General features: G+C 39.4%; 1 protein-coding gene across 3 annotated transcripts in view; it reads left to right on the top strand.

Moving 5' to 3' along the window:
* MYZAP (myocardial zonula adherens protein) overlaps positions 1-19067 on the top strand; it is a 53167-nt gene that overhangs the window by 11699 nt on the left and 22401 nt on the right. For all 3 annotated transcript variants that reach the window (XM_058811244.1, XM_058811243.1, XM_058811241.1), the window contains exons 3-10: positions 3204-3362; positions 5696-5788; positions 8144-8257; positions 9112-9264; positions 12008-12133; positions 12990-13118; positions 14873-14958; positions 17109-17214. In XM_058811244.1, coding sequence (XP_058667227.1) covers positions 3204-3362; positions 5696-5788; positions 8144-8257; positions 9112-9264; positions 12008-12133; positions 12990-13118; positions 14873-14958; positions 17109-17214 — 966 coding nt within the window. The remainder of the gene's footprint in view (positions 1-3203; positions 3363-5695; positions 5789-8143; positions 8258-9111; positions 9265-12007; positions 12134-12989; positions 13119-14872; positions 14959-17108; positions 17215-19067) is intronic.

Raw genomic sequence — 19067 nt, 5'->3', positions numbered from 1 at the left:
GAGCACACCAAGTGCAGCTGTCACAGACAGGACACGTTCCTGCAGGCTGATCATCCTCAGCACGTGTCCTTGCTGTCACCTTGGGCTCTCGTAGAACTGACTGTAGGTGCAAAGAAATATTCACAAACTGGTTAAGCTAACTCTGCCTTTTCAGATCATTAGCTCACATTAGAAGGGATTTGGCTGATATTTTGACCTTAAACAGCAATGGTTGATTAATCTAATGAATCCTTCCATCTTAAAGCACTATTCTGGTTAGCTTTACAGTATTTACTTGCTCCTAAATTCTTGCATGTATTTACTTACACTGTTATCTTCACTGAGATGCCTCACTGCAGATAAGAGTGGAGACCATTGAGGACCTCCTTGGAAAAATATCTGAGTTCTGGGAGTGGGTATGTATGGGACACAGAGGAAAATAATGGGAAGTATTTGACTTTAATACTGTTACGTAGTTCTTGAGCATGTGGAAAATCCAGGATTTGTGAAAGAGGAAGCATGGCAGAGAGGATGTATCAGAGAAAGAAATGAGAACAAGGCAAAAATGGAAAAACAGTGAAGGGAGAATAATAAACAAAGGTGGATAAAGTAGAGGAGTCAGACTGGCAGAAGTACACCCAGTGCATGCTTACTGCTGCAGCTCTGTGGAGATATTTGAGAACTGAGCTACTCAGCAAGGCCTCCTTTAGAGGCAAAGCTGTGTTGAAAAAGTAGTCAATAAACAAAGCAACCATCTCAGCCCTGCATTCAGAGGAGTTTTCTGATTGTAACCTTTCTCCTAAGAGGAGACTGCATCAGGTGAGCCCTTTTTTGGGCTATTTATACAGAACCCTGAAACTAGTGGTCACTGAGAAGAAATTCAGAGTTACTAAACAGAAAAGGGTGAGTAGAAGGATAAGCATGGCTAGAATAGAACAGCAATGAAAAAGGTTAAGGAAACATGAGACCGGTTACTTGTGTAGCTGTTGGCTCACACATCTTTAAAACAAGCAAGAGCTGAAATTTTAACAGGCACTTGTCTGGGGATTGTGATACAAAGGAAGAATAAGGAGAGGGTAAAAACAATATCCTGTATTTTAAGTAGCTCATGGAACTGGAACAGTCAACAGATGATGGAGAGTCCTTTAATCTTCTGAAAGAGAAGTAACAAAGGCATCTTAGGAGGCTTGTCCACATACAGATAACAGGCAAGTTTAGCATTGTTGCAAGAGACATGTAACCAGTCTGCCTTTGTGTGTACCTAATCCTGCATGTACTGTCCATTATAATGGAAATTTAAGTGTCTGTTCATCTCTGAAATACATATGTAAGTGCCGTGGGTGATTCTCCAGCTGCAAACCCATTGGTCTGAATTTGTAGGTCTTTCCTGGGGAGTGGGGAGGCTGGGAGAGGAGGCATCCTTCAAAGCATTCCTTAGGAATGTGTTCATAATCTAAAAATAAGGAACTTGGTCAGAATTTTTATGCCAGAGCTCTGCAAACAGCACTTTAGACAATTCTGCTAATGTTTCAGAGGCACAAAGAACCTTGGTTTTGCTGGCATTCAGCTATTCACCTCATTAAAAATGGGTGATCATGGGCAAAGGGTATGGATTTATGAATTCTGCGTCTGGTGCCTTGGTAACCTCTAAACAATCAAAGTGATTATTCATTCTGTTATCAGGAAGATGGAAACTTGTGTGTAATCCCTTTTTCCAGATGCAGGGGAGGAGCTGCAATGAACTATGAAAGAAACTGTACAGCCCTGGAAGCAAACAAACACAAAATAATTTTGAGTCATGTCCCCATCTGGTTTCTGTATTTCTCTATTTCTAAGTATGAGGTGTAGAACTTTTGTTTGTGCACATCCAAACAGCAAAACAAAACCCCCAATAATACATAATTATGAAACATCTCATTTTGAGGATATGAAGCTTTTCATATAATGTTTTCAAAGTGCAAAATTACATCATGTATAGGTAGGGCTGGTTGCCCAATGTTTTCTTCATTAAGTGGTTTTAAAGCTTTCTTTTCAAATGAAGGCTTACAGCTTTGTTGGTCTATGCCTGAAATGTTCTTTATTGGGTGTCTGCTCTGTGATTGTTCCCCTCCCAGCCCTGCACACACACACCCAGAGCTTCAGCAACATGCTTAAACTATTAATGATGTGATAAAGAAGAGCGTGTAGGATTTACAGTGTTGAGGAAAATCAGTCAGTGCCATGTGGGAAGGACACAATAGAAAACAAATGTCTGTCAATTTTTTAATACAAGTAAGTTTTTCTGTTAATTTCCCCCCTACCTAAAGAAGTATTTATTCTTATATTGCCAGCATAATTGTGTTGGTTTTGCTCCTAAAAACTGAGAGTGCTGCTGCTTTAGGCTGCAGATGGTGTCCTCTCTTCACTGTCATGGTAAGGACTTGAGGTCTCTAGGAGGCAGCTGCAGATGGATATAAGATGCTGAGCTTTGTCTCTTTAAGCCTCTGTTTGGTGTCAAAGAGGGTATTTAGACAATGCTTAGAATAAAAAAACCAAACCATATTCTAAAGTCAATGTAATAAATGTCCTCAAGTGGACCTTTATCTAGTATATCCAGCATAAGAAGTAAGTTCAGTAAAACAATCTATGCCTGATTTTTCTCTAGAACTAACCTTTCAAACACAATGTGCAAAGCTTATCAGTAACAGCTCTGTTTCCAAATTCTGCTTTATCTTCAAGAGAAACAGATATTTTCTCTTTTAAAGAGCACTGCCTAAATGTTTTAATTTCAGTTTCTTAGAACTTTCTATGTTTTTTGAGTAAACTTGTGATTTTTTGTTTCCTGCAGCAGGGAGTTTGGGAAATGAGGGATACTTCTTTGGTTGCAAGAGTTTAGAGGGAACTAGCGACCTGACAGTGTTCTGCAAGAATGCAGAAATGTAGCATCTGGTGGTGAATGAAAATAAGCCAGTTTAACCTTTTCTTACATGCCTTTACCTCTCCTTGTACAAGTCAGCCTGTTGTCTCTAGCTGTGCCTACATGACTTCTATTGAAGGCAGTGGTAATTAGACATCTCTGTATTCTTTATCAATTCTAAGTTGGTCATTGCTCTTTCCTAAAACATGAAGGCTGACTCCAAAATGTTTGGGAGTTAGTGTTGGGAGTTATATGTTACTGTGGTTTTATTTTTTATTTTTTTTTTAATTCTAGTACTGATTTTTTTTTTTTTGTTTTTAATTTTTAGGAGCTCTACCATGTTCCAAATGGGATGTCTCCAGGGAAGCTCTCTCATGGGATGGTGTATGGTGTTGTGCACCGAACTGACAACAACCATAAGAGAGAAATGGTGGTTTATGGCTGGTCAGCTGATCAGCTGAAAGAGGAGATGAATTACATTAAAGAAGTGAGTTACATTTTGACCTAAAAATTTGTTAAATACCCTTTCCATATATCCATATATTTCCATATACATAGAGCTGTGAGAATATAATGGAATGACTGATATCTAGCCCAACATCTCAGTTTGAACTGAGAGCCTACTCTGAAACTAGAAGCTGGCCTTGGTAGTATTTGAGTTGTGGAAAAAAGCATGCTCTATACCTGGGAACTGTGCTTGCTGTGGAAGAAGCTATGTAAGGAGACACCTGAAAGGATCAAGTCTCTCTCTTCCTCTGCTTCCCCGAACCCCAAAATCCCCAGCTTGGAAAAGGCTTCTAAATTAGGTGACATAGTAAAGTCACTTGGGTACATTTTGGGGCGGCCTCAAAATAGTCAGCCTAATAAGGATCTTTGTACTACTTTCTCTGTGCCTGCTCATTTATCACAGTTGGCAGAAGATCGCCTGAAAAACAAAAAATGCATTTCTGTTCCTGCTTGAAATTTTTCCCTTCTTGAAACTCAGTATCTCTTTGCCCATCAGTCTTTGGCTCTCAGGCTGTGGCAGTAACACCCTAATTACCTCAGGGCAAATCATCTGACCTCTTTCCATCCACCTTCACCGCCCAGGAGGCTGTTGGTCAGAGATTATTGTGTTACACACATTCAAGTGCAAACTGAGTTGATAGAGAAGGGAGGAGCCCTGAGTCAAGGGAGCAGTGCAAAGCACTGTATCATGTGTGCTCCTTGCCTGCCTGCTCTGTGCCTATCAGCACTTGCTTCTCTCCCTGGGTACACCCAGTTTGCCGGCTCTGGTGTTCACCACTCTCAAGCTGAGGTTAGGGACCAGCAGGGTCTGTCAGTGCTGTGGTGCTGCTGAGGCACACAGGCTGCCTTGGCTGCTGCTTTCCTGCCTAGGTATTTTCTGTGCCCTGCTGGGGTGGTGTCAAGGGACAGGTGAATTGGCACACAGCAGGGCCAGCTCCCCAAACTGCACTGTCTGTGGTACCTGGGGATTGCTTGGGCTGGGACCATCTCCCTGCCCTTGTCTGTCCTTTGTGGAGGGACACATCACACCAGGTGAACTGCATGTCTTGCTTGTGCATTCAGGGTACTGATGGTTTCAGGAAAAATGGGAAAGACAGGGGAGGAGACATGCTGGCTTTTGCTCTTCTGTCTTCTGGTGTTCAGCTCTGCTACTTTGTGATCTCTGGTCTGCTAGAGTAGCGTTGTCTTTAAAAGCAGAGCCTTAAACAAGAGTCCTCAGCTTGTGCCATGTATTTGCTGACTCAGACCAAAAATGATGGGCCATGTCAGAGCTGCTGACAGCTTCCTCTGCCTGAGTCAAATCTTGCAGGAGGGTGTGTGCCTGTGCTTGTGCGTGGGGAGGCACAGGGTGAGCGGTGCTTTCCCGAGGTGCCGGCAGGAGGCAGCTCCCGCCCCTCTTCCCCATCCCAAAGGGATCCCGTGGGTAGGGAGCACTCCCTGCATAGCTCTGGTGGCCAGTGCCCCTCTTTCTGGAAGGCAGGGGGGGATTCTGTGCAGAGCTGCTAAAAACATCTCCTGCTGAAGGTCTGTCCTCACCCTGCTGTGCAGACACAGTAAACTCACTGACCTAAATGATCTGCAATCAGCCTGTGCTTGGTAGAGGTGAGGAAGGGAAAAAAAGAGGTTGAATTATGTAAGCTGTAAGCAAACATGACTGCAGTGGTGTGTAAAGCTAAGCTGGAAGCCAACTTGGGGGGTTTTTGAGAGTTTTTTTTTTTTCCCTAGAAAGGCAAAGAATAATTTGCATCTATAGTTCTTGAAATCAAATTGAGTTCTCCATTCTTCAAATTTGAAATTGCATTGGTAAATGTAAGCTAGTTTGTTGTTTAGCTAGATATAATTCTAAAAGACTGAAATTGAAAGTATTTATCTGCAAAGGATACCCAGGGGAAACCAACTACTTTTAAAAGTATGGAGGTACACTAAGTCCATGCCTTTTTTTTCCAGAAATAAAGCAATATATGATCAAATTAAAATTATTTTTAATTCATTTAGTAATCAGGTTAGAATGACTTAGGGGTATTTAATTGAATTGAATTTATCTAAATTATTAATTTACAAGTGTTTAAGCATGTACAGAGAGGTTTGGAATTTCTCATTATGACAGTTACTTGCATCATCCCTATGTAGACAAGTCTTGAGACTTAAGTTTTTGTCTTTTTCTTGAGAATAAATTGCTGTTATGCAGTGGTAGATTAACAATGGAAATTATGGAAAGTAACAATGAAGAACAGAGAGAAAAAAATCATGTCCTACTATATGAACAGTATAATCCAAAATTTTGATAAAGGCATTTGATTTTTCTGACACCAGGTGAGAGCAACTCTGGAAAAAGTAAGAAAGAAAATGTATGGTGAATATGATGAAATGAAACGAAAAATACAGCAGCTTACAAATGAACTGAAAGTAAGTACCCATTCATTTGCAGGGAAAGCATATGGGAAAAACTGTCCCAGTGTATCTAGAAACTTTTCTTTTGCTTTAGCAGAACAGAACTAATCTCCCAAACTACTCCAATTCACTGGTTTATGTGATATCTGTAGTTTTCTTTTGTTATTTATTTTTCCATCCAGGAAGGGAAAACAGGACAGGGATGCTTTTTCATATGAAATTAATAACTAGCTGGAAATTCTTGGAAATAAAAGAATGATTTTGATACCATTGCTAGTGTGCATTGGTAATTAATGGAGATGGATGTAACAGCTTGCAGTGAATCAAATAAAATTGATAATTAGGAGAAACTGATAACTTGGAATTATTTCAACACTTTGCTCTGTTTTACTGACTCTGTTGTTTAAACATTAAGTAAAAGAAGTAGCAATATTCGTTGGTATTAAAGTGCTAAAAATGACTTACCTTTTGGTTTTTAATGGAACATTTCAATGGTCATTCAATGACCTGTCTTTTTTCTGATATGCTGCTTTAGCAATAAAAGCTGTTGCACTCTGTAAATAGCCTTCATATTAAACTGCTGAGTTGTTTGATCCAAAAAATCCCCCTGAAAACTTGCTTTGAATGTATGTTCAGCATTGATTTTCACAGCCCTGGTTCAGAGGAAGCTTTGGCAATTAAAAGTATTCTAACTTCAAGGGACTGGGACCTTGACTTGTGCCCTTCTGCCATCCTCATTTGGAGGCTGTCAGTTCCCTCCATGCTGTATTAAGTACAAAAATCAGAACTTGCTGTAAACTGGTACTTTCATTCTGTGCAACTGGTCTCAAAAAATAGAAAAAAAAAATCACCCAGACTTGAGAGGAAGAGAGAAAAAAACCTCAATTTCTGCAAAGTGTGGTAAATAGTCATAATGCTGCCAACAAGACTCACTCTCCCCCCAGCATGCACGTGGTATTGCTGATTCAGGTGCAGCTTTGTTGTCTTTGCTGCTGATCTTTACTGAATGGCAGTGATGATATCCTGCACTTCCAGAACTTCTGTCAGACCAGTAGAAATCCTGCATGAGTCAGAAATTCTTCTTTAATTAAGGGTTTCTGACCAGCTCTGACAGAATATCTAGTTCTCCAGCAAATTAGCAGTTCATGAAGCTTCCTTCTGATATAAATGGCACATTAGGAGACATCCTTCCCTTTTTTTAGTACTCTAGACTGGCTGAAAGGAAGCACAAGTGTTGTTCTTCCTATTAATGTGAGTTTTTTGTTTGGTTGGTTATTTGGGAGCTGATTTTGGTTTTACATGACTGTCGTCTTTTGTGCTATTTCCGAATCCTGTTTAAAATCCTTTCTATACTCTTTGCTTCAGCTTTCAATCACTGTGCTTTTATCTTTCCAATTCCCTGGACAACTTTTTGTTCATAAAGTTTGTTTGAAATTTGCTCTTCCAGTATCCTGTCCTGGGCTTCTTCTCACAAGTTCTTCCCTTGTAACTTTCTTAATCCATCCAAAGCATTTCTGCTTTCATTTGTTTTACACAAGCACACCTTTATGGAAGGTTAACAGTGACTACTTGTCCTCTACTCCCTGTGCTGACCTAATCTGTGTATGGCTTGGTTACTGCACACTTGCCCCCTGGATCAGACCCTGGTGTTCTTCTCTTTTTATCAAGAAGCAAATCTGGTCCATCTAAGAATGTGAGCTGGCTGGCTTTCATTGGTAACACTTTTCCTCTTTATTATTGGATCATTCACAATTATTTACACTGTTTAAGTTTTAGTCTCTTCTTGAATTATGTAATTTTGTGTCTTTCCCCTCCCCCCTCTCAGTTTTTAAGCATGTGTGTGAGCACCTATCAAAAATGTCTAATTTTCACACAACAAAGCCCTCTGGCTTCCCCTTCCTGCTTTGTACTGTTTCATCCTTACGTCTTCTTGATGTTGCTTCTCTATGTACCTGATTAGTCAGTTCCTTCTTAATTAAGGCTCTTCTACAATTCACAGTTTTAGATTTCCTTATTTCTTGCATTCTTCTGCTTTTCACTCTGAATTTTTACAATCTGCCCAGTCTGTGTATGTAATCTGTCTGAATAGACAGCTGCCTGTTGTCCTCTTGTCCTTTCAAAAAGAACAGCTTCTACAGTGATTGCAGACTAACAATAAACTTAGATACTCATGCCTTATTTCTGTTAGATTATTTGGATTTTAAGTTTTGTTTCTTTGTTTGTAAGAATATACTTTGAGGCCTAAATATTTTAAGCATCCTAGTACTGTGAAAATGACCTTGGTGTCTTTTTCTTCTGTAGCTCTCTTGGGAAGAATAGGTAAACTTGATCATAAACTATATAAAACTTTTTCTTTTTTTCCCTGCTCAGGTGACAAATGCTCATCAGGAGTCCTTAGAGAATCATGTGCGAGTGCAGGCTGCAGCCTTAGATAGCTTTAGCGAAATGAACAGCTCCTTGACATCAGCATCAATAGACTTGCAGGTACATCTTCACAGCTGCTTCCCAGCTCACAGCTGCCTTTGCTAACATGGATTTCAAAGCATACAGAAAACATGGATGACAGATGCAGATTCTGACACTAAGCAACACCATAAAATACTGTCTTGGATATCTAAAGCACTTAATTTAGGAACCAAAGAAAAACGTTCCAGAAGTTCTTGTGTTTAACAAAATTAATGTGCAATAATGAGATACTGATATGCAGCAGACTAATAGCACAAGTCGTGTCTCTATGAAGGTTCTAAGGTGAAAATGTGATTTGGTCTGTATAATGCAAAATGGTGCATCTCCTGGCTTAGTTCTGCCTTCAGTTGGTTACAGAAATGAAGTGGCATGTTTGGGTGCCAGATACTTGTGAGATTTTACATGTCTGTGAAATGCAGGGGGGGGATGAGGTGGGAATGAATTTTAATTTTTAAAGACTTCCAAATTCCCATGTATCTGAGCTGAACAACGTGAAGTCCCTGCTTTCTTGTGTGTAACAAGAATATTATGTTCTTGTACATTACTTTCATGTTTTCAGTCTACTGCATTTAGTATGTATGGCATGGCCCTCAGAGAGAAGGGAAGATTATTCATGCTGAAATGTATGCATGTTCCTTTTTTTTTTTTTTTTAATTGTGTTCCAGGACTCGATTTCACTGAGTATGCTCCTCACAGAAACACCTTCTAGCAAAAACAAAAGCCATAATTTTAAATGTTAAAACTTGCAAAACTGTTCACACTGCATTAATATGTCAGAAACTCTTTAAATGTGCTGTTTCACAATATCTTGCCTATATTAATTCATCAAATTGTTTCTGATTTTTAATATGCACTTTGCCTCTTTCTTCTAGAAAACTCTAGTGGATGTTACATTGGAGAACACAGACATAAGGGAACAAATAAGGAATTTAAAACATACACATGAGCAATCTATGGAAAAGCTGAGAGAGAAGCAAAAGCAACTGGAAACGGCACAAATTGAAAATCAGTTACTGAAGTTAAAGGTGAGGTATATAAACTCCCCTAAAAATACTGCACAGTAAGGGCATTAGGTGAATTTAAATTAAATTCCTTGGCCTTATTTGTAAAGGGTTCTTCATCCTTCATGCCCTTGTCATGCCCTCGAGCTCCCTTGTTCCTGTGAATCAATACTGGCTTAATAACAAAGAATTTCAGCTGGCGACAGGCAGTCTTCCCATAACTTGGGATGTAACATAAGAGACAGAGATGTTGGCAGGTGAAAATTCAAACCATTAAATGGTTATTAGTCTCCATAATTATTAAGTGAAAGAATATTACAACTCTGCACATCGCTACCTGAATTTCTTGGTGTTGAGTTTCTTTAGTATTGCACCATTTTTAATAGGTAGTCTGTTAAGTCTTATGAGCATGTGGTCAGCAGGTAACAGCAAGCATCTTCAAAAGAGAATTTAGCTATTTCTTTCAGAGAAATGAAAGCAAATAAAACACAAACTGCAAGGTTTGATATGACAGAAAGCTTGACCATGTTCTCTCCTCACAGCCAAATGTATTCCTTTAATCTCAAAAAAACCAAGCCCACAAAAACCCCAAAAAAACCAAACAATACCCTCTCCCTGCCGGAAACCTTTGTCTCTCAAAATTGCTCAAAATAGACCAATTGGGATATAATACATCAGAATTCGTCAAATTTTGAAAAATTTCTTTCCATTTTTGATAAAAGTTTCTGAAATTAAGGTGACTGTAGCTGCATTCATGTTTGATCTTGTGAGAGAAGGTATTTCTTTCTGGCTGTTTTGCTAGTGACTAGCACTCATGCTTAATGATGAATGGTTAAACAAGAAAACATAAGTGCATTTCATGTTCTGCTTTCCTCTCACAGTGAAGCTCTACAGGCTGTAGAAGTAGCTGTATTTTGCACCTGCTCTTGTCAGCAGAAAATAAAAAGAGGGAAAAACCAAGTAACAGATGCAAAGATGATGCTATTAAGATTTTAAAACAGAAATCTGGGCTTCACTATAATATTAAGGACATGCTCCAGCAAGTCAGAGAAAGATATGTCTGCTTCTAAGGGCAAGGAACTGCAGCTCATGTCTCAGTTCAACTGAATGCATAAGGATTTGTTTATCTTCAAGCATGTCAAGCTCTGCAGAATACATGCCCTGCATTTACAAAGCAAAAGCGTAAATTTTGCCCTCACACTTTCAGGTTTAGTACCAAGTTAGTGAAAAATATACCTCATTACTGTCTTTGACAGTTAAATATAAAATTGTGTCTCAAAAGGTGCTATGAGTTCTGGGAATTCATTCCAGGAGTGAATGTAAGGGGATGGTGTGGCATCTGGGAGGTTAGTGTTGAAAAGCAGTAACTACTGTGTACCATGATTAGAGTCTGGCTGGAGAACACACCTGTGGGGCTTATTAAAGAGGTTTGGTTTATTAATAAATCTGTAATAACTTAGAGTGGAGATGTTGCTTAAGTGTATTATAACAGACGCCCTGATACAGTCACTTATTAATGCTTGTTTTTACTGTCCTCATTGCTCAAGGTGTAGGGGAGGGAATGATGGCGATAAAGGGCCAGAGATCCTGTTCCACTTCAGTGTATCTTAAGGAATCTGGGGTTTGATGATTGCCTTTCTCTAAATGATACAATTCTCTCAGGCTTCCTGAAATGTGGAAGGTTCATTTAACTCCACACCCTCTCATGAAGTGCAGGTCACTACCAGTGCCCCAGGGTTGGCCTAGGTGAGATGACAGAGGGGACAATTGCAGTACAAGTGGAGTCCTTCAGGGCTCATCCCTTTTCAAAGAATGAAACACACTGCTGTTTTTCTACAGGGTACTAAACAAGCTTGTTTCTGCCATGCAAGATGAACCCAGGGGTTTACTAAACCTTTTGGTCCTTGAATTAGAAAAAAAAATCTAACCCAAAACCTTACTCATCAGAGCTCTATTTTGTAGCTGTGTTTAGTGTGGTGATCAGCAGGGAGCACTTCATTCCTCCTCTTCCTGTCACTTTTGTAGCACCCACAGCATTTCACATGGCTGATTCACAGCATCTCTAGGAGGAGAGCTAAGTTCTGTACTAGCTATTTTACTTCACTTTTATTGTGGTTTACACAGTAGATGTACCTGAGCTGTGAAGATCCTATCTGGTGTTTAATTACTGAGGGTGTGGTTAAGTCAGTGTTTTCAGCCAACACAGGAAATCCTGTCTCTGAATGACCATTCTGCCCTCTTCCCCATAGCTCTAGTAAAGTTTCTGGTTCTGTTGTTAAAAATTAACCCTTCCACACACCTGAGAATTTTAATTTTCAGTTTGATTGCAGGGAAGGTACTGCAATAAAGTATTGCTTTGAGTGTTCATGGTCATTTAGAAAGAGGAGTTGAGTCTAGTCCATGCTTCAGTAGAGCAGGGGGAGACAATATCATTTCAAAGGGGAAACAAACCAAATGACTTGGAGGCTGTTATGGAATGGTTCAGCAGAGAGGCATGGCCTGATCTTGGACCAGCAATGACTAAATGAGCTAATTTCAGACAATATGGAACTTCATGGAACAGTAACTTCTACAGATTCAAATTATGTGAATTCTGGCACAAGGCTGTAAATGGTCTTGATGCAAATGGAAGCCTACTTTTGCAATGCCAGATTTATAACAAGGGGGAGCTTAACTTCAAACTCTTATTTTCTCATCATGTGAACTCTCTTTCTCCTGCTGCCAGCAATACTGTACTTACTGATGGGGCAACCTTCCTCTCTCATAGGTGGAATCATCACAGGAAGCCAATGCTGAAGTCATGAGAGAGATGACCAGAAAGCTGTATAGTCAGTATGAGGAAAAAATGCGAGAAGAGGAACAGAAACATAAGGCTGAGAAAGAAATGCTCCTGGTATGTAGAGCCAGTCTGTAAGAGCAGTGCTTAGCTTGGATGTAATTTCTCAATTGCTTCATACTCCAGAGTTGATATAAATTCCTCCACTCCTGTCTCTGTGATTAGTCGTGCTATAGTTACTAAGTTTTCCAAACATTTGGGGTTGTAGGACTAAAAAATATGTACATAGTAATATCAATGATAATCTAGATTTCAAAATCTGAAATGGGGTAAGTAGGCTTTTTAAACTTTTGATTCTCTAAAAAAGGAAGACATAATGTCCAATTTGAACAAGTGACAGTTTAAGAAGGAGAAAGGGAACAACTTCACTGGATGCTACTGGAGCAAGAACTCTTCTGTCCCCTAATTTCCCTCCACCTCAAGTTAAACCTTTCTATGAGCAGTCAGTTGTTGCATTTTTTAAAATTCTTGAGTCAGATAATGATAGAGATTGAAGATAGATGCTCCTTTTTATTCATATTGCTCTACATGTAAGGAAAGTACAAAGTTGAACATGGCCAGCTATGGTGTTTAGAAAGCTGTCTTTTGCAGCAGCATATTTTTCTCATGGTGTTATTTAACAGCATCCTCCCATTCCCAAGGGAAGGGAAATCAGCTAAGAAATGGGTAGAAGTTTCTCTTGGATTGTCATAATGATGCTTTACTAATTCCTGTGTATTTCAAAGTACCCCCAATCTTTTGCTCTATAAAATTCTCTCTCAGGGTCATAACTCTTCCAGATTTCTGAGCAGGTGTAGTGAAAAGCTTTGAGCTCTTTAAGAGATGTTAGCCTGGACCTAGATCCAAAAAGAAGAAGAAATATTCCTCATTAATATGTTAGATGCTAACATGACTGTAAATGTTCTTGTTTTAGGAGGAAACAAATCGACTTCTGAAGGCTATTGAAGAGGCAAACAAGAAGATGCAGATTACAGAAACAAGCATACAGGAGAAAGACCAGAGAATTGGTGAGCTGGACCGGCTGATTGAACGCATGGAAGAGGTAGGAGAGCTGACTGCTGCATGACAGGAAATGCACCAAGAGCATGGAGGAAATTCCAGATGTTATTGTTCTGCTGCTCAGCTCCCTGCTCAGTGACATACTGAGCTGTTTGCATCTTAGTATTTATATCAGTAAATGGACCTGGACTGCCATAGAGACCCTGTGATGAGGAGGTGGTTCTCTCTTCCAGGTGGTCCTTACAGGGCAGCATTTATTTAGGAAATGAACCATTATTTTAAAGAGAGAATTTAAAAACCATTCAGTGTGCAAGGTGTCTTAGGCCTAATCAAGTAATAATCATAAATGACCCAGAGTCTCTTAGAAATGTTGCTGTGGTGGGTCCATAGAGTGCACAGAGCTCTGTCTGGGGATGGGTAAGATGTTGATGAAGAACCTGCAGGGTTAGGATTAAAGGGAGGGCAGGGACAGGTGACATCAGAGTGGGGGGCTACCCAGCCAGAAAGACTGAAAGGATGAGGCCCTTTACAGACAATGGGAGCAGCCTCTTGTTCACAAGCCCTGGTCCTCATGGGGATTTTCAACCACCCTGACATGATTTGGAGGGACAACACAGCAGAGCATAAGCAATCCAGGTTCCTGGAATGTGTTGATGATAATTTCCTTCTCCAGGTGATAGAGGAGCCAGTGAGGAGAGGTGCTTTTCTGGACCTTGTTCTCACCAACAAGGAGCAGCTGCTGGGGAATGTGAAGCTCAAGGGCTTCCTTGGCTGCAGTGACTATGAAATGGTCTTGGATGTACTTTGGCATTTCTCATTTCATTCAATACCAGACATCTTTAAAGATTCGTGCCTCACTATCTCTAATACAGGAGCAGAGAGTGTTTTAGTCAGAGGAGGGAGTAAAATCTTCTGCTCTTCCCAATTAAGTGGTTTTCTTTCACTAATTTCACTTTATTGTAGTACATATTTAATATCAGTATCTACTGGGAAGTAGATTTTTATAAGCCAGTCTTTTTGGCTTGAGTTGTTAGTCTAATGTGCATTGAGTCCCTTTTGTCTAATGCTTGCAAATCCATTAGTAGAATTAATGATTACACTGAGAAATTACTCAGCCTAATAATAGCCCCTCTAGTGGCTCCATTAACTTCATCTGGGCTTCAGCCTACAGCTTTTAAGTGTTATGCAGTGAATATAGGATTGCATACAGTTCACAAGTACCCAGGAGTTCCTTCACTTTAGTTCTTTAATCTCTTCTTACCTGGCTCATACTCACCCAGTGAGACTGAATGCCTCTTAAATTGCCCTCAAGGTGGATAAAACACTTACATTTCTCTGTTAACTTGTTTGACTCAGACCCTAAGTCCTCACAGATCTTCATAAGCACTGTGATGGTGGGCACTTAAACAGGAATACTCTGAGGGAAGAAAATGCAGCAGTACCTTTTAGCTCAGCCTTGGATTGGGAGATCTTTTTGGAGTGATAATGTGGACAATTTGACTTTATGTAGTTAAAGATTTTGATGACTCATCTTTTTAACGAAAAAAATCAGTTTCAAGTACAGCCATACATCTTCATATAGGAAATTGAAAATTGATCTTGTTTCCATGCATAGCTGGGAAACTGATTTTATTATTATGTATTCTGTCCTCCTTGGCTATAGGAAATGCATGAATTTTGTTTAATCAGTTTCTATTTTAATTTCACAAATGATGTTTTGAATTGCAATGAAATATGCTTTGTGAAGCCTTTACATTTCGATACATGGAGAACTGAATGATAACTTTTCTTGTTTAGGAACGTCACCAGCTGAAAAAACAACTTGAATTAAATGAACTACAAATATCAGGAGCAAAATCTGAAAACAACTCTGACAGTGAAAGGTGAGATATAACTTGCCTGTGGAACTTCTACTATTGCTAGGAAACGTGGGTTTTTTTGTTTTTGTAGACATCTGAATTTTGCCTTTTCTAACTTTAAAACTGCAGTGTGGTAGGGGGTAGGGATTGTTCATCTGAATGTAGGTTTATTGACATGTAAAATATCAAGACAATTATTTTTTGCAGGAATGACCACCTTCATACATCTTTTCTGAAAAGTTGTTTGCAAATGTGTGGAGTCCATTGTAGGTGGAATAAGCTCTGACATATCTGTAGCTTGCATTTTTCTCAAATATGCATTCCCAAATTGAGAAGTGTGATCCTGACTATGAATACTTTCAGTATCTAAACTCAAAGGTTTATATGACACTGCTCCAGTGGGTAAAGATGAATTACAATCAGAGACTGAATAACAGTACTTGATTACTACTTATGGTTCTGTGGCACCCAGAAATTAAGTTTTAAGGTTTTGGGCTTCCTGCTGTCCTTTGGAAAGCACAAACATGAAAGAAGGTCCCTGCTGAGAGCTTCTCAGCCTTGTATTGATCTGTGACCAGCTTCTCTGGTTTCAGAGTAAGAATGGCTTTTCACAGCAGTCTGTTAAAATAATAATTTCAAGTGAACAGATGTTGCTCACATACAACATAGAATATGGAGATGAAAGATAATTGGTGTTTTCCTTTACCTCTGAATAACACAGACACTTCTTGCTTCAGTGAATCCTTTTCAGTGTAAAGTTATGCTGCAGTAAAAGGGTACAGGCAATGTTCAGGCAGGAATTTGTGCAAGGCAAGCAAGCTCACAGTTGCAATCTATGCCATGCAAGCAATGACTCTGTGTTCATATGATGCTGATTTATTCTTAAGTTGTCTTTACCTGCCTGTACCTTATCAGACACTCAAGCTCCACCTTAGGAAGCATGTCTGTTCCATTTCTCCATTGCTATCAGTGCTTAAGATCCTGAGTCTTCCAATGAATTAAAAAATGAGATACAAAATATGTGCTACAATTGCAATTAAAATATAAATTAAAGTTTTATGAGATGTTAATACACACAACTGAAAAACCTGCAGCAATGCTTTGAATTTTTTGAGTCCTTGTCAAAGTGCTGCAGTTACATTTCTGCAGAGTACTTCACTGTTAATAGAGACTCTTTTGGGGGAAACAGGATACAATTCAGTCATTCACTGGAATCACGTCTTACAGTTTGCCATCTGCTGCTTTGTCTTAGAATGGTTTTTCTATTTGCAGCTTTAACAGTTTTTTTTCTGCTGTGCACAGACCAAGATGAAAAAAGCCTTTTTGTTTTTTATTCCCCTCCTCCCATTCTCAAATTCTGTCCAGTCCTGAACCTAGGAGTACAGCAGTTTATTTTGTAAGCAAGAAATTGCTTTCTTTGACAGATTTTAAGAATTGGACATTCAGATAAAAATGGAGACTCCCATGGCCAAAGAGACAAAAATTTATGGAAAAGCTTCACTCCTGTTTCCTTGCATATTCTACAGCTGCTTTTCTGACAAGCTGCCAAACCAGCTTGTGGCAGGAGTTCTGTGGGAGTTCACTTGCTGTATTAAACAGATTTGAAGAAATGCAGAAACTATCTGAAGAGTTGTATGGACAAATTTAAACCATTCATAGCATTCCTGCTGACTGCTGAGGAGTTAATACTATTCCATGTAGCATTCTGCTGCTGTTGGCAGCTCTGACAAATTCTTGACTCCAGGCTTCCTTGCAGTAAGACAGCTTTGAAAGCAGACCTGCTTCCTGGCTTTTGTTTAGCATACATTTCCAAAATATTTGCAGGTAGTAGTAAGTCAGCCTAAATGTGTCTCTCTGAAGCTAAAGATGTAGTTGTGTCAAAGCCTTTCACTAGAGGGAAACACACCTTGAGATGAGTTTTGTCTCATTGTTTAATTGTCAGCACTTCAGGCTCTGAGTAATCATGTCAGTATGCAAGACAAAGGTGAGATAACTTGGGTGGAGACAGCCACTTGGACTAAGATCACATTAAAATGTACTTTGGACAATTTGACATCTGTCAGTGCAATTTGACTTGCCTGTTCTGATTTATGGTGGACTGTGGGGGTTGTTCTTGTTCTGCTTATACTGCAGAGCTCCCCACTTACAGGCTTGATCCTTGCGTGTTTTGCCAGGTCACAGCATTTGGAGGAGGAAGCAGCCAGCCTGAGAGAGAGGATCAAGCATCTGGATGACATGGTCCACTGCCAGCAGAAGAAAGTCAAGCATATGGTTGAGGAGGTGAGATGTAGTAAAACAACTCAGAGTCTTTGGGGAGCACTAATTCTTTTAGTACATAATCCAAAGAGAACTGTTCTTTGTGTAGTTGCCTTCTGCCACCTTTGTTACAGTGGAAGTTGAGTTAAGCATCTGGAGCCAGTGAAGCAGAAAGAGTAGATGAAAGCAGTTTAATGCAGTGGCTCTGGGTTATATACTGTGATCTTTAGGCTGACACTAGCCCTGTACCTCTCCATGGGTGTTCAGGAAATGCAACACAACTTCCAGCTCAGAGGGTACCTCTGATATGATGCACTCTAGTCATTAATGGTCTCCTTCCTGTACAGAACTGGAAGGCAAAAGCTGACCTTTAGTGCTTTGTTCTTCTGGTTTTGGGAGATTTTGCTTAGGTTATTTTTTTGTTTGTTTAATATGATTCCTCACAGAAATAGGTGAGCAAGCACAGATTTTCACTGCTCATCTCTTCTTTCCCTGGTCTGGGAACATTGTCTTAGCTGCTGCCATTTCCTGTAAAATTTTAAGTGGAATTTTGCTGGATAAATGCTTTAGGTTACAGGCTACCTGTGTGTCAGGAAACTGTTCTGTGGTCAGAAGGCTGTAATTGCAAACATTTCTGTTTGTCCAAGTGGAAAGAATGACATGGAAAATAGATAAGTTTAAATTGGAGCTTTACAAAGCTGCCAGCTCTATTAGACAAGCCTCCTACTGCACAATGGGTCTTCATGAGATACCTTTGATTTGTATCTGACATCATACACTCAAGATGTCAAATGTTTAGAAACCACTCAAATCTAAGGCATTCTTTCTGCTTTTGTATTTATATGTATTTACATATGCTTTGTTTTATAAGATTCTGATGCAGCCCTTCCATATGATCAGATGAGTGATGCTAGTGTCTTTTACACAGAGAGATTAAAGTTCTTCTGTTGTATCAGACATATCAAGTCTGGAGGTTTTGGTTTTAATTTAGTTCACCATTATCACTGTTTTTAAGCATCCTAGCTGGTCTAAAACAGAATTTACAGTCTTCATACCATGGTATTTTAATAAAGAAAGTTTCTCCAGTGCAATAATCCAGTCCATCTAATTAATGGATCATGGGAACAAATAGATAATTGATTATGGGAACAATTATTTAATCTGCTTTGTATCTCTGTACAGAGTTTTTCCTGAAGGATTTGTGATATATGTGGCACCGTGAATGAATCTAGTAATACATGAGGATGGTGGCCTAAATTTTGCCCTTTATTACTAAATATATTTTAAACTTCTGGTTGTAACTTGACCTCTAGTGGGCTGCATTGGTATAACAAGTCCTTTCAGCTCTATCTTTTGTTTTGGAATAAAACCACATATAAAGCTTGAGCCAATGATTATAATTTCATTACTATTAGATTTAATGGGTAAGTTTAGCTAGCTAATTACTTGTAATGTATCTTTGCTGGTGCCTTGATATACACAGAAAGCCCTTCTAGACCATCTGGTTGTCCTATTTAATGAGTGTTAGGTGACCAAGTCACTACTAATTGACAAACATGTCTGCTTCTAACTGCTGTCTGACTGCCTGCTTTTCAGATTCAGCTAAACCTCTATCACTCTTGACTGCCACCTAGCCATAGGGGAGATATTTTTGCTCTTTCCTTTAGTCCCTGTGTGTTTTAATTTTTATTTTAATTCAGCTTCCTTCTGCATGAACACCTGCGTAGCTACATCTATATTTTCACTAGTGAGCTAGCTAAAGACTCCTGTACCAGAGGTTTGATCGGGTCAGGTGGTACCAAATACATCAGACATTTAATGTTTGGGGCTTGCTTTCTTAATTTTGTGCTATTTGTTGCTTGTGTTTGTACTGTGTT

This window comes from Ammospiza caudacuta, chromosome 10 (genome assembly GCF_027887145.1).
Source record: "Ammospiza caudacuta isolate bAmmCau1 chromosome 10, bAmmCau1.pri, whole genome shotgun sequence".
NCBI classification, from domain to species: Eukaryota; Metazoa; Chordata; class Aves; order Passeriformes; family Passerellidae; genus Ammospiza; species Ammospiza caudacuta.
The sequence above is the reverse complement of the archived record's forward strand: the minus strand, read 5'-3'. Positions and strand labels throughout refer to the sequence as shown.